This window comes from Rhinoderma darwinii, chromosome 12 (assembly GCF_050947455.1).
Source record: "Rhinoderma darwinii isolate aRhiDar2 chromosome 12, aRhiDar2.hap1, whole genome shotgun sequence".
Classification (NCBI taxonomy): Eukaryota; Metazoa; Chordata; class Amphibia; order Anura; family Rhinodermatidae; genus Rhinoderma; species Rhinoderma darwinii.
In genome coordinates, this window is record NC_134698.1 from 9,522,311 (window position 1) to 9,538,858 (window position 16,548).

Consider the following 16,548-nt stretch of genomic DNA (forward strand, 5'->3'; position numbering starts at 1 on the left):
AGTCGGAGAGTGGAAAAATAGGAGGCAGAAGTTTGGCTGCTCCGGCCTTGGGTGTCCATCTGCAATTTCTGTAGAAACCATTCAACCTTTAGCTTCTAAGCTTTTGAACCTTCTGAGTAATGCCTCATTTACACGAGCGTAATATACGCGCGTGCGACGCGCGTGCTTTTCACGCGTGTCGTACGCACCTATATTACTCTATGGGGCAGTGCAGACGATGCGTGAATTTTGCGCAGCGCGAGTGCGTTGCGTAAAACTCACGACCTGTTCTAAAATTCTGAGTTTTTCGCGCATCACGCACCCATTGAAGTCAATGGGTGCGTGAAAACCACGCAGGTCGCACGGAAGCACTTCCGTGCAAACTGCGTGATTCGCGCAAGAGCTGTCAAACTGAATGTAAACAGAAAAGCACCACGTGCTTTTCTGTTTACAAACATCCGAACGGAGTGTCTTAGAGATGAGCGAACCGAACTTTACCGGGTTCGGCCGAACTCGTTTTGACCGAACCACTGTGCAGGGTGCTGAAAGAGTTAAACTGGTTCAGCACCCTGGACAGTGACTTCCGATCCCAATATATGTGAACGTGTAAAAAAAAAAAAAGTTCTGACTTACCGATAACTCCCGGCTTCGTCCTCCAGTCTGACCTCCCGGGATGACAATTCAGTCCAAGTGACAGCTGCAGCCAATCACAAGCCAAGCACAGGCTGCAGCGGTCACATGGACTGCCGCGTCATCCAGGGAGGTGGGGCCAGATGTCAAGAGAGGCGCGTCACCAAGGACGCGTCACCAAGGCAACTGCCGGCAAGTTCTCGGTAAGTACGAACCGCTTTTTTTTTAAACAGGTTACTCGATATGGTGATCGGAATTCACTGTCGAGGGTGCTGAAAGAGTTACTGCCGATCAGTTAACTCTTTCAGCACCATGGACAGTGACTGACGTCGACTGGCCTCATCTCTATGATGGCGGCTGCGCGAAAATCACGCAGCCGCGCATCATACACGGATGACACACGGAGCTGTTAAGTGCCTTTTGCGCACGCAAAACACTGCGTTTTTTGCGCGCGCAAAACGCACACGCTCGTGTAAATGAGGCCTAACTGTGTAAAATAATGTGTTAATCTATAACTGCTCAGTTAGGGCTTTTGTCCACACGTAACGGAATTGCTGCAGAAAATTTCCGCAGCAATTCCGCAGAAACTAGCAGGATTTCCGCTGCGGAAATACTGCACCATTTCCTGCGTTTTTTACGGCAAAAGGTGCGAATTTTGCTGCGTTTTTCTCAATGTTGGGAGATGGTGACATCTCCTCTGAAAAACGCAGCAGTTCTGTCCACTTTCTGCAGCAGGAATTGACATGCTGCGGTACAAAAAATACGCACCGCTGGGGAATTTCTGGTCATAAATTTAATACAGATTTGTTAGATCTCGTCCACTTTGCTGCTACTGTATCTTCCGCCCACAATTCCGGACGGATAATACGCAGCAATTCTGCTTCATGTGGACCAGCCCTCGGTTCCACAAAATTTCAAGTAAACAAAGATCGCAATTATTTTATTGTAACGTAACAGCCACAATATGTAAGAAGATTATGATCTGGAGATTTATCATCTTGATGGTGGTTCACCTCGCTAACCCTGGGAGGGAGGCCACGCATGCTCAGTCGGGGCAGGTTTTGCGCGTACGTGGGCATAATGTCCATTACTGCTGGAATAACTTGGTATAGAAGTTGGTTTCTGGCTGCATTTTTTATATTGACTAGATGTTGTCTAGAAATGGATGAAGCAATGGCATAATGTGGACCATCTAAGCTGGCAGTGAATTTTGCTAATGTCCAGGTGCAGTAGGATGATTGTTGATGGATCTTATTACTGGCGCATTCAGCCTAAAGGCCCTTTTACACGGGCCAATGATCGGGCAAATGGGCGTTCATATAAATGCTCATTGCCTATAATTGCCCTGTGTCAACAGGGCAACGATCAGCCGATGAATGAGCAAATGCTTGTTCATCATCTGATCGTATCGGTTATGCTGCAATAACTATTATAGTTGTGGGCGGCACATTTGCTGTGTAAACGAGCGATCGAGGTAACGACTCATCGTCCCCATACATTATTAAACCTGGTGAAAGGAGAAAACGACCGCAGATCAACGAGCTGTCATTGATCGGAGCTCGTTTTCACCGCCCACATTGGCTGGTGTAATAGGACCTCTAGGGTATGTTCAGAGAGGCAAATTGCAGGCGTATAAAACGCCTCTTAATACGCCTGGGAACCGCGCCTATTGAGTTCAATGTGAAACATGCTGTATAGTTCAGAGGAGCCGTATTTTTACACGCTGAATTCAAATACGCCGCGTAAAAAGTGGCATGTCTCTCTGAGGCTTGGAAAATACGTCTTAAAATATGCTTCAAAATACGCTTGGAAACACCAAATCGGCTGGATTTAGAGGCGGTTTCCTCTTGAAATCAGCCTAGTATTTGTCTGCCTCAAACACATGTCGTGTGAACCCTACCCTTAGAGGTGGTGCAATATTGCCAGCTTTAATAGATGTTCTAGTCCCAACATTATATTGTATATTTTATTGTGGCTTCAAATCTACAACTTCCCTTTTATGGTTATTGCCTACTTGACATCTAATCTAACTTTTTTTTAATGAATGCATTATCAATGTCTGATAGTGGAAACGGCAACTATTGGGAGAATGAGGGTCCTTTTGACCTCCATCTGGCAATATAAAGTTTGCCTATCCACTTTAGATAGCTGTTGCCTAAACGCTTATTTGAGCGACTGTCATCTAATTTGTATGGGCACTTTAAGGCTATATTCACACAACAGTTAAAAATTGCAGTTTTCAGAACCATGATGTTCTATGGGTGTATTCACACGGCCGGTTTTTTTTAACGGCCCATGAACATTGGCGGTAAAAAAAAATAGGATGTCCTATTTTTGACCGTTTTCACGGCCAGCCGGTCCCCATAGAAGTCAATGGATCCGTTTTTAACGGCTGTCGATACATGTAACAACCGTTAAAAACGGATCTGTAACATGGAGATTGGCAAGGGAACTACTAGTCCGCTTGCTGGACGTCGGCGGCATACTCACCGATGCAGCGCAGTCTTCTTTAGGTGTGGTCTCTCGTCTTCACGGGTTGTGCGAAGGCGACGCGATGACGTCATCACACCACCTTCGCAGATCCCGTGCAAACTAGAGGCCACGCCTGAAGACGGTGCTTCATTGGTGAGTATGTAGAGCAGCCGAAAGTTAAATGTAGTGTGGTGTTGCGCTCACTACAAGGGGCATTGTACGTAGCGGTCAACTGTAGTGAATTTTCCAGGACTGTCCAGAATTTACAAACACAGTGGCATCATCTACAGGGGGTCTGTGTGGCATCATATACAGGGGGTCCGTAGAAATAGGTCCAGAGAAAATGGTGTAGTGTCTAGGTGAACATGTGACCTTCCTTTGGGTGTTTTCAGGGGGCTGGGACAAAAAAAGGCTGACCAATGAAATTCATCAGTTTTTTTTGGGGGTTTTTTATTTTTTATTTTAACGGCCATGAAAAACGGATGCAAAAGGGAGGTCAAACGGCCAATGAAAACAGACAGAAGGCCTGGAAATGGATGAAAATTTGGATACACACTGATGCAAAATGGCCATGAAAAACTGTCGTGTGAATGTAGCCTAAGGTGGCTGCAAATGGGGAGAACAGGAAGGGTAGAGCTGGCTGCTTATATGCACAGCTCTCTCCACTCAGGACTATGGGAGTTGCAGAAAAGTAGCGGTCGCATCAATGCACCTATAAGTTTCATTGACGCCTGTAGAGGCATGGTAACGCTTTGAAAACAGTCTTGCCTATTTATATGCATGAGACTGAAGTTTCTTCTGACAGCACTGACTGCTTACCAGAGTTGAAAAAGATATCGGTGTTGATTACTAATAAAATATGGTCTGTTTTGTTGTCGAATGTCAAACAATGGAATACCACAGCACCAGATATATGATTATATGGGTGCAAGCCTCAACAGAACCTGATCCAAAGTCCTTTGATGTAATCCAAATAGAGAGACGAGACGGCACATCCAAAAAAACTAGGAATTTATTCACCGAAATATGTACAGTGAAGGAAATAAGTATTTGATCCCTTGCTGATTTTGTAAGTTTTTAGGCTAGGTTAATTTTACCAGTGAGAGATAGATTATATTTAAAAAAAAACAGAAAATCAGTCAAAATGATATATATTATTTGCATTGTGCAGAGAGAAATAAGTATTTGATCCCCTCCCAACCATTAAGAGTTCAGCCTCCTCCAGACCAGTTACACGCTCCATATCAACTTGGTGCCTGCATTATAGACAGCTCTTACATGGTCACCTGTATAAAAGACTCCTGTCCACAGACTCAATTAATCAGTCTGACTCTAACCTCTACAACATGGGCAAGACCAAAGAGCTTTCTAAGGATGTCAGGGACAAGATCATAGACCTGCACAAGGCTGGAATGGGCTACAAAACCATAAGTAAGACGCTGGGTGAGAAGGAGACAACTGTTGGTGCAATAGTAAGAAAATGGAAGACATACAAAATGACTGTCAATCGACATCGATCTGGGGCTCCATGCAAAATCTCACCTCGTGGGGTATCCTTGATCCTGAGGAAGGTGAGAGCTCAGCCGAAAACTACACGGGGGGAACTTGTTAATGATCTCAAGGCAGCTGGGACCACAGTCACCAAGAAAACCATTGGTAACACATTACGCCGTAATGGATTAAAATCCTGCAGTGCCCGCAAGGTCCCCCTGCTCAAGAAGGCACATGTACAGGCCCGTCTGAAGTTTACAAATGAACATCTGGATGATTCTGAGAGTGATTGGGAGAAGGTGCTGTGGTCAGATGAGACTAAAATTGAGCTCTTTGGCATTAACTCAACTCGCAGTGTTTGGAGGAAGAGAAATGCTGCCTATGACCCAAAGAACACCGTCCCCACTGTCCAGCATGAAGGTGGTAACATTATGTTTTGGGGGTGTTTCTCTGCTAAGGGTACAGGACTACTTCACCGCATCAATGGGAGAATGGATGGAGCCATGTACCGTCAAATCCTTAGTGACAACCTCCTTCCCTCCACCAGGACATTAAAAATGGCTCGTGGCTGGGTCTTCCAGCACGACAATGACCCGAAACATACAGCCAAGGCAACAAAGGAGTGGCTCAAAAAGAAGCACATTAAGGTCAAGGAGTGGCCTAGCCAGTCTCCAGACCTTAATCCCATCGAAAACTTATGGAGGGAGCTGAAGATCCGAGTTGCCAAGCGACAGCCTCGAAATCTTAATGATTTACAGATGATCTGCAAAGAGGAGTGGGCCAAAATTCCATCTAACATGTGTGCAAACCTCATCATCAACTACAAAAAACGTCTGACTGCTGTGCTTGCCAACAAGGGTTTTGCCAACAAGTATTAAGTCTTGTTTGCCAAAGGGATTAAATACTTATTTCTCTGTGCACAATGCAAATAAATATATATAATTTTGACAATGTGATTTTCTTTTTTTTTTTTATATAATCTATCTCTCACTGGTAAAATTAACCTAGCCTAAAAATTCTAGACTGTTCATGTCTTTGACAGTGGACAAACTTACAAAATCAGCAAGGGATCAAATACTTATTTCCTTCACTGTAACGTTTCAATCCAATGGGACCTTTCTCAAGCCTGATTGTTGTTGAAGCCACAATTATAGACCAACACAATCTAACTATACACACAAACTGTTCCCGTCTTTTATTCAGCACAGTAAACCTCCACAGTGCAGGGAGAAAAATCAAGGGAACCACAATGTGAGGATGGGCTCTGCTAGGCTTTCCCTGGAAAGCCGAGCGAGTGGTGCCACAGGCTCAATAGAAAGTGTAAGCCAAACAGCCGATCAGAAAGGAAGTGGCACCGCGCTCACACGGGTACTTCTGCCGCTTTGATTTAGTGATCTGTAGGGCTCTCTGTGCTCGGACCCCCACCGATCAAAGCTTCCGACATGTCACTATATGTCAAGGTTTATATGTGTCGGTGTTCAGTGATCTTTCATCCAAACATCGCATTGTGCATTTGTGCTAAAAGTTCCACTTATGCATCTGTCCGGTCAACATTTTCCCAGAAGCATTGTGGAATATCCAGCTGGTCTTCTGCAAACTTGAGACGAGCTACAATGTTGTTGTTTTTTTGGACAGCAGCCCCTTACTTCGTGGTGTACTTCCATGGGCACCATTTTTGTTCAGTGTTTTTCTCATAGACACACTAACTGAGATTTTGCCGTTTGTAGAGTCTACAGGACGTCTTTTGCTGTTACCCTTGGTCTTTCTCACTACTTTTAGGATTGCCCAGTGTGTTTTTGGATTGTTAACAAGACACCCACTCCTAGGGAGAGCAGCAACAGTCCTGAAATTTCTTCATTTGTAGACAATTTTTCTAAGTTTGGATTACACCCAGATCTCCAGCAATGCTTTTGTAGCCTTTTCCAGCTCAGTCTTAAAGAGGCTCTGTCACCACATTATAAGTGGCCAATCTTGTACATGATGTGATCGGCGCTGTCATGTAGATTACAGCAGTGGTTTTTATTTAGAAAACGATCATTTGTGACGGAGTTACGACCTATATTAGATTTATGCTAATGAGTTTCTTAATGGACAACTGGGCTTGTTTTAATTTTTGACTAAGTGGGCGTTGTACAGAGGAGTGTATGACGCTGACCAATCAGCGTCATACACTTCTCTCCATTCATTTACACAGCACATAGTGATCTTGCTAGATTACGATGTGCAGTCACTCACATATTAACGTTACTCAAGTGTCCTGACAGTGAATTGACATCACTACCAGCCAGGATGTGATGTCTATTCAGAATTCTGACACTTAGGTAACGTTTGTGTGAAATTTCCAGCACAACGAGCGTAATCTCGTGAGATTACGCTGTAAACTGTCATTTAAAACGAGATTACGCTTGCCTTGCCTTGCTGTAAATCTCACACAAACGTTACCGAAGTGTCAGGATTGTAAATAGACCTCACGTCCTGGCTGGTAGTGATGTCTATTCACTGTCCGGACACTTGAGTAACGTTAATGTGTGAGTATGTGGCTGCACATAGTGATCTAGTAAGAACGCTATGTGCTGTGTAAATGAATGAAGAGAAGTGTATGACGCTGATTGGTCAGCGTCATACACTCCTCTGTGCAACGCCCACTTGGTCATATAGTAAAACACACCCAGTTGTCCATTAAGAGACTCATTAGCATAAAGCTAAAATTGATCATAACTCCATCAAAAATGATCGTTTTCAAAATAAAAAACACTGCTGTAATCTACATTACAGCGCCGATCACATCATGTACAAGATAGGCCACTTATAATGTGGTGACAGAGCCTCTTTAAGGTCTTCTGAAAGTTGTTTGCCTCGATGCAATCTTTTTTTGATAAGAACAGATTTGTCAGTAACCAGACTGTGCTGTTAATGGGCAAAACACCTGTGAAACCCACACTACCAATCTCCTCTCCTTAATTTAAACATCTTTTACAAATTCGCTATTGGAGGAGTCATTAACCCCTTAGTGACCACCAATACGCCTTTTTACGTTGGTCACTAAGGGGCCTTAGGCTAGGCTGACGCCTTTTCACGCGAGCCTAGTCTAAGTCCTGCACGGGTCTCCCGTGCAGGCTGGAGCCGGGGCTCAGCTGTCTGGTGACAGCTGAGCTCCTGCTCCAACGCCCGCGATCGAAGTTTACTTCGATCGCGGCCGTTTAACCCGTTAAATGCCGCCGTCAATAGCGACCGCAGCATTTAACTTTGTTTACAGAGGGAGTGAGCTCCCTCTGTCACCCATCGGCGGACCGCAAATGCAATCGCGGGTCTCCGATGGGGTGTCATGGCAGCCGGGGGCTTGATAAAAGCCCCCAGGTCTGCCCTGGACATATGCCTGTTAGGACGCGCCGGAGGCACATCCTAATAGATTGCCTGTCAGATTTACACTGACAGGCAATAATGCTCTGGTATACAAAGTATACCAAAGCATTATAGCAGCGATCTGAAGATCGCACAGTAAAGTCCCCTAGTGGGACTAGTGAAATAAATAATAAATGTGAAATAAAGATTAATAATAAAAATTACAGTAAAAAAATAAATCCATTTTTTTCCATAAAAAGTGGTTTTATTTAGTAAAAGTAATAAAAAAAAAAAAAGTACACATGTGGTATCGCCGCGACCGTAATGACTCCATTAATAAAGTTAATATGTCATTTAAACTGTAAGGTGAACACCGTAAAAAAAAAACGCAAAAAAACAATGGTGAAATTGCAATTTTTTTCCATTGCCCCCCAAAAAAGTCATAATAAAAATGAATCAATAAGTCCCATGCACCCCAAAACTGTACCAATCAAAACTACGTCTCATCCCACAGAAAACAAGCCCAAAAAATCACTACATTGATGGAAAAATAAAAAACTTACGGCTCTTGGAAAGCGACGATGTAAAAACAAATAATTTTAGTTCAAAAGTGTTTTTATTGTGCAAAAGTCGTAAAACATAAAAAAACCTCCACATATGTGGTATCGCCGTAATCGTACCGACCCATAGAATAAAGGTAATGTGTTATTTACGCCGCACAGTGAACGGCGTCAATTTAAAACGCATAGAACAATGGCGGAATTTCAGGGTTTTTTAATCCCCCCCCCCCAAATAAAGTTAATAAAAAAATATGTACCCAAAAATGGTGCTATTAAAAAGCACAACTAATCCCGCAAAAAACAAGTCCTCATACAGCGATGTAGACGAAAAAATAAAAAAGTTATAGCTCTTTGAATGCGACTATAGAAAAACGAATAAAATAGCTTGGTCATTAGGGTCTAAAATAGGCTGGTCACTAAGGGGTTAAGACAGAGCTTCACTTACTATTCCTCCCTGCACTCAATGTGCTCAATAAAAAGCACAAACTGATTGTCTCTAATTCTGACTTGGACAACAATCATACCATGTTTTATTGGTAATCCATTGATGAAATTCATTGGGTTCACTTACTTTTTCTTGCAACTTTAAGAGGAGGTTCTAGCAACTGGGTCATCTCATCCAAAAGGTAGAGAATGTTTTCGAAGTATTGGCACTTTTAAGTTCTCTAGTGGGAGAAACTAAAAATAATAATACAAAAATGTAACATTACGTGTAATAAAAATTTAAAAGGCACCACCCCCAAATTTTTTCTATACACCGCCGCATTAGTAATGACCCATAGAATAAAAGTAACTTTTTATTTTTACCGCAAGGCAGATCTGCTTTTTTTTTTTCTTCTCTTTTCCCCTATTTCTCTCCCAAAAAGTTACTGTAGTTACTGTGAAGAGTAACTAAAAACTTTGGGTCTCCTCCTTTTGAGCTTCTGTAGATAACCTACTGTATAGCACGGAGGGTTATTGACATGGCGGTCGGCTGACCGACGTTGCCAAGTAACCCTGACGCGCTACAGAATGAAGGACGCCAGCGCATGCGCAGTACAGGATCCATGGGTGTGTGATACAGACCAGGACACCTGTCCTTGTGATCAGTGGGGGTCCCAGAGATCAGACATTTGTTGCCTACTCTGTGGGTAGGTGATAAAAGTTGATACTGGGAATACCCCTTTAAATCCTTTTGTCTTCTGCTGACCCTTTTTCAGTCTACATTGCACAGCTGAAATGTGAGCTGCAGAAAACCGGAAATGTCCGCTTATTGTGTGTGCTCCGGCGGCCAGTGTGAAAACTTAAATAAAAGGAACATTAAACCTAGAAATGATTGACAGTAAATAGGCGATACGTGTCAATGTTTGTCAGTCTCCAGGGTTTCTGCAGCTCCTAAGACAATTATTGTAAATGTATTTATCGCTGTATTTGCTTTCTTGTTGGTTTGGAAGTGACAATTGTATATGTATTTTGTTTTTTCTCTTGTCCACAGCCGGCTACCCGCACAGACTGAACCTGTTCTACTTGGCAAATGATATCATTCAAAACTGCAAACGGAGGAACGCAATTATTTATCGCGACGCGTTTGCCGATGCCCTCCCTGAAGCGGCTTCTCTAGTTAAGTATGTACATCTTTGACTATTAGAAAAGTATGGTTTCTTTTAAAGGGGTTTTCCAGCTTCTGACAACTGATGGCCGATCCACCGGATAGGTCATCAGTACGTGATCTGTGGGGGTCCGGCACCCGGGCCCCACACAGATCAGCTGGTCCGGGTCCTCCGTCCACCGAGCGTACAAGCCGGAAGCAGTTAGCTGCGGCCACGGAATAGCGGCCGAACAGCAGCTCTGCTCCTATTCAAGTGATCGGCCGCTATGCTATGTACGGAGGCAACTGCTTCCGTGCTCCGTCCATAGCCTTATGTGCCCCAACATCCGGTGCCCGCAAGTCACCGGAGCGGCTTATCGGTGCGCACCGATGACATACTGATGACCTATCCGGTGGGTAGGTCATCAGTTGTCAGAAGTTGGACAACGCCTTTTAGCTTCTGAATGAATTCCTTACAACAGGGCATAGAGGCACTCCCGTCACTTTAGTATACCCAGCGCTGTGTTTTTACGGCGCTTCAGAATAGAGCCTCCTAAGGACACGGACAATTTTGGCCTTGAGGGCAGAACCATTTTTTTTTTTACTTTCCTCTTTGCATCCCGGCTCATAACTTTTTTTTTTTTTTTTGCACGACGTAGCTGTATGAGACTTTATTTTATTTTTTCAGGATGAGTTGTACTTTATGTAGGTACCATTTTTTGGGTACAAATGCATTATCGTTTAATTTATATCAATATTTATTTTGGTAAAATGGCAGTTTTAATGTGTTTTTTTTTTTTTTTTTTTTTTATTTATTTTTTTTACTTCATACACCTTCATACACCGATCATAAATAATTTTATACATTTATTGTACAGGTTGTGACGATACCAAATATGTATATTTTAATGTTTTCGGACTTATATTTTGAAGAGTTTAATTGTAAAAAAAAAAAGTGTATTTTTTAAATTCATTTTACATTTTGTTTTTTTTAATACCATAGGGGGATTTTTTTTTTTTATCTTAACAACTTTAAAGAGCCTCTGTCACTAATTTCAGACTTCTCTAGCTCCTACATAATCTAATAAACGCTTTGTAGAGAACGACTGTTTTTTTTTTTTTTGTTTTATAAACGATTATCGTTTTTAGATTTGTGCAAATTTTTTTCTAAATGCCCAGTTTTGCGTTTTTGTTTTAGTTTCACCAAGTGGGCGTTGGATAGAATAGTGTATGATGCTGACCAATCGGCGTCATACACTTCATTCAACCCCAGCTTTATTCACAGCGTGATCTCGCGATATTACGCTGTGACGTGACTTCCTCCGGTTCCTTCACCAGAGCAACGGGAGTATTACCAGACGTCGCCTCCAGCCGTGTCAGGACTGCTGCTAAGGATTATTGTCCTGGCACGGCTGGAGGCGCTGTCTAGTCATTCTCCCGTCGCTCCGGTGAAGAACCTGCGGAGGAAGTCACATCACAGCGTAATCTCGCGAGATCACTCTGTGCTGTGAATAAAGCTGGGTTTGAATGCAGCGAAGTGTATGACGCTGATTGGTCATCATCATCATACACTTTTCTTTACAACGCCACTTCCTGAAACAAAGAAAAACGCCCAGTTGGGCATTTAGAAAAAGTTGGCATAAATGTAAAAATCATCACAACTTTGTCAATAATAAAAGTTTTTAAAAAAACCAAACTAAACGGTCATTTTCTACAACAAAGCGTTTATTAGATTAGATAGGAGATGGAGAAGTATTACAGACGACAGCCTCTTTAATGTAATGGCCTCTATCTATATGCCAGTACATTAGCCTGTGTACTGATGGTGCACCCTTACAGGGAACATGGTCAGACAGCACTGGGGTCCTTAAATGGGCCCTAGGCTGTCTGGCCATACCAGGTGTGGCCATTGATCGCGTCACAGGTCTCCCACTGATCAGACCTTTATATGCTATTGATTTGCCATAGTCTTCCATTGGAGTAAACCACTACATCCATCATATGTCTTTCACGAGGGATATGATTGTATTACTTATGTGTGCAAGTAGAACCAATGCAATGTGAATTTGATTTTCTGTGTCAAATAATATTTCCAAAGGGATCAATCGGTGTCAAAATCTGTCGAGAGAATTTTTAAAATCTGGGAAGACCGGAGTGTTTACACTGAGGATACGATCGCTTCCTTCAGAACTGCGTTGAGTAAGTTTTTTATTTATTTGTCTTGAGGGAATAATCATCTCATTTCTGTAGTTAATGGAGTGGTTTTAGGAGGCCGCCTCTGACGGCCGTCACTATAGACACTTACGGTAGCCAATATTTGCACATGTTTGCCGGGTGATACTAGCAAAATCGTGCTCCTGCCCCCCACCGAGTGCAGCTTTGGTTTCGTGCGTATGGTGTTATGAATCCATGTGACTCCCATTAATAGTAATTAACCCCATAATTTCACTCCCATTAACCCAACATTGCCCATTATAATCATTATAGTAAGTGATCCCTTCAAGCACCTCCGTCATAATGGGCAACGTTGGATTAATGTGAGGGAAATTATGGGGTTAATTACTATTAATGTGAGGTACTACATTCATGACCTTAAGTGACCCCATCATTTCTTTAAATAATTGCAACTTTGGGGTTAATGCGGGTCACGTTTTACCCCAATGTTCCTCAATGCTGGCTGCAATAACTACCATCAAAATGGTATCTGAAATTTCAATGCATCGTTGACCCTTTATATGCAGTACCGGTATTGGAGTTAAATATTCTTGGCTATGCCACGCTGCTTTTTTCGTAGGATTTACACCTTCCGTTTTTGGGCAGTATTTGACGGTTTGGTTTTTTATTTATTTATTTAAAGCAAGGAGTGGATACAAATGAAGGCAAAATATAGAGCAAAAACTGAGGCTGGCCGTACACTTTAGATGGCTGTCGGCAGAACGCTATTCCTAACGACTCCCCCGTACACATGCACGCTCGACTGAGTGGGCATGTGTTTTAAATAGGGGGAAGGGAGAAAGCCGCTGCCGGACTCCTGTGGCATCGGCTTATCTACTTAGAAACAGAAGGATCGGGCATGTTTAAATTCGGCTTCCAAACCTTTTTTCCCCCTAACATCTGCCATCGGGGAAGAGTCGGGACGCTGCCATACACATTAGATGGTTGGCAGTCCCTGCTGAAATCGGTGGGTTTGGCTGATCTACATCTGTGTATGGCCACCTTTTATATTTTATCTAGCTTTTGTAGCCACTCCTGGATTTGGATAAAAAGAAAATGCTTTAAAACTAAATGTGTGATCCCAGCCTTAAAGGAGCACGCCACTTTATTTTTTTTATTGCACCCTCCCATTTGTACATTGGTTTTTCAGTGGGGTGCTGTGTGCAGAAATACTTACCGATCCCCGCATCTTGTCGTATTACGGGTACAGCGTCGGTCACATGATCTTCCCTCTGACTTGTCTGGAGTCACTGGGCTTTTGAATAAACCGGAAGTCAGGCTTTTAATGCATTCCTTTGGGAGCCGGAATGAGGCCAGAACGAGGCTCCATAGGAATGCATTGAGAGCCTGACTTTCGGTTTTCTGAAAAGCAGCGATCCCAGACCAGGTCAGAATGATGATCATGTGGACCCGAAAAATTACACGATGCGGGGATTGGTAAGTATTTCTGCACACAACACCCCACTGATACACCAATGCACAAATGGAGGGTGCAATAAACAAAGTGGAGTGCTCCTTTAAGACCACGATCACACACAGTCTGTGATGCAGTATTTGGTTCAGGTTTTTTAGTTAAATACAGGAATTGTATACAATAGAAAGGAAATCAATCTTTATAACTTTTTTTTTATTTGTTCCTTTTGGATCCACCTCTTGTTTTAACTCCGAAAACTGCATCAAGACTGTGTATGATATGTTGCTGTGTTAAATCTGTTTTTATGCTACCGCAATTGCATCTTTTTACATGTGGATTTTGTATGCTTCAGTTTGAAAAAAATTAAAATTAGACTTAATCTGATTGGCGCTGTAATGTAGATTACAGCAGTGGTTTTTATTTTGAAAAACGATCATTTTTGAGCGAGTTATGAGCAATTTTAGATTTAGTTTCTTAACCCCTTCCCGCACCTGGACGTAACTGTACGTCCAGATAAGCAGTAACTTCGCGCACCTGGGCGTACAGTTACGTCCGCGCTTTAACAGTTAACCGCGGCGCTACACCGCAGCGGCGGTTAACTGTGCAGGGTGTCAGCCCTGCTCTCCCTGTTGCCGATCAGCGGCCTGTCGCCGCTGAAATCGGCAATTAACCCCTTCGATGCGGTGGTCGATTGCGATCACCACATCGAAGAGGTTTACAGCGGATCGGCAGCCCCCCACATGTATTTGCGGGGGCTGGCGATCCTTATCATGGCAACCAGAGGCCAGACAATGACCTCCGGGTTGCCATGTACGGAAGCCTCGGAGGATCAGCCTCCGGCCGTTCCTCCTCTGCTTCCTGTCAGTGTGACGGTCACGTCACAATGACAGTTAGAACACATTACACTACGTGTGTAGTGTAATGTGTTCCAGCAGCGATCAGAGCTGCCAGTCTAAGTGTCCCCTAGTGGGACAAGTAAAAAAAGTAAAAAAAAGATAATAAAAATGTTTTTAAAAAGTGTAAAAATAAAAGTTAGAAGTGACATAAACAAAGAATGCTTTTTTTTCCTATAATAAGTCTTTTATTATAGGAAAAAAATTAACACGTTAAAAAAAGTACACATATTTGGTATCGCCGCGTTCGTAACGACCCCAACTATAAAACTGTAATATTATTTTTCCCGCACGGTGAACACCGCGAAAAAAATAAACAAACAGTGCCCGAATCACAATTTTTTTAGTTACCAACCCTCCCAAAATATACAATAAAAAGTGATCAAAAAGTCGCATGTACGCCAAAATGGTACCAATACAAACTACATCCCGTCCCGCAAAAAACAAGCCCTTACAGCGCTTTTTTGACTGAAAAATAAAAAAGTTATCGCTCTCAGAATATGGTGACACAAAAAAGTATTTATTTTATAAAGAAGTGATTTTATTGCACAAACGCTGCAAAACATAAAAAAATTCTATACATCTGGTATCGCTGTAATCGTATCGACCCGCAGAATAAAGTATAATGGTCATTTATAGCCCAGGGTGAACGCCATAAAAAAAAAGAATAAAAAAACATTGTCAGAATTGATGGTTTTTGGTCACCTTGCTTGCCAAAAAATGGAATAAAACGTGATCCAAAAAATTTCTGGTACCCCAAAATGGTACCAATGAAAACCTACAGATTGTCCCGCAAAGAATAAACCCTCACACAGCTCCGGTGGAGAAAAAATAAAAAAGTTCTGGCTCCCAGAATATGGCGATGCAAAATGTGCAGAGTGTCCAAAAGCAGATAAGATCGGGCGCCATTTATAAGTGCGACACCGGCCACATATCTGCGAATTATTATTTATTTACTGCATTATTATACCCTCTTATTATACCCTGATGTACTCCACACAGATAACATGTACCCTGATGTACCCCGCACAGTTTACATATGCCCCCACATTATAAACTGAAACACCAGTAAAACCCCAAACAGAACAACTACCAAGCAAAATCTGCGCTCCAAAAGCCAAATGGTGTCCCTCCCTTCTGAGCCCTGCAGCGTGCCCAAACACCAGTTTACGTCCACAGATATGGCATCGCCGTACCCGGGAGAACCCGGTTAATATTTTAGGAGGTATTTGTCTTCAGTGGCACAAACTGGGCATAACATGTAGTGCACTAAAATGGCATATGAGTGGAAAATTGTAATTTTCACTCCGCACCATGCGCTGCGCATTAACCCCTTCACGCACCACGACATAGCATGTCTTAGTGTGGGGGGTGATGTATGGAGCGTCTCACGTGAAAAATAAGGAATTTAAAACTGCAAAATCGCTGTTTTTTTGGTCACCTTGGCTCTAGCTAAAAATGTAATAAAAAGTGCTCAAAAAGTTGTATGTACCAAAAAATGGTACCAATAAAAACGACCGCTCGTCCCTCAATAAATAAGCCCTCATACCGCACTATTGACTGAAAAATAAAAAAGTTGTGGCTCTTGGAACGCGGGGAGGAAAAAACTAAAAAGGAAAAGAAAAAAATGGATCAGTCCAGAAAGGGTTAATTACTTTCTAATGAAAAACCATTTATGACCACACGTGGGGTATTGCCGTACTCGGGAGAAATTGCTTTACAAATGTTGGGGTGCTTTTACCCCCTTTATCCTTTGTAAAATTGAAAAAAATGCAACATTTTAGTGGAAGAAATGTTGATATTAATTTTCATGGCCTAAATTCTAATAAATCCTGCAAAAGACTTGTGGGGTCTAAATTCCCACTATATCCCTAGATAGATTCTTTAAGTGGTGTAATTTCCACTTTTGGGGGGTTTCCACTGTTTTGGCCTCTCAGGGGCTTTGCAAATGCGACATGGCACCCAAAAACCATTTCAGCTAAATTT

The 16,548-nt window shown here is 42.6% G+C and overlaps 1 protein-coding gene across 3 annotated transcripts in view; it reads left to right on the plus strand.

Moving 5' to 3' along the window:
* RPRD2 (regulation of nuclear pre-mRNA domain containing 2) overlaps positions 1-16,548 on the plus strand; it is a 54,877-nt gene that overhangs the window by 17,207 nt on the left and 21,122 nt on the right. For all 3 annotated transcript variants that reach the window (XR_012851265.1, XR_012851266.1, XM_075843364.1), the window contains exons 2-3: positions 9,949-10,078; positions 12,140-12,240. Coding sequence is in view for 1 of the 3 variants with exons in the window: in XM_075843364.1 (XP_075699479.1) it covers positions 9,949-10,078; positions 12,140-12,240 (231 nt within the window). In the remaining 2 variants the exon portion in view is untranslated. The remainder of the gene's footprint in view (positions 1-9,948; positions 10,079-12,139; positions 12,241-16,548) is intronic.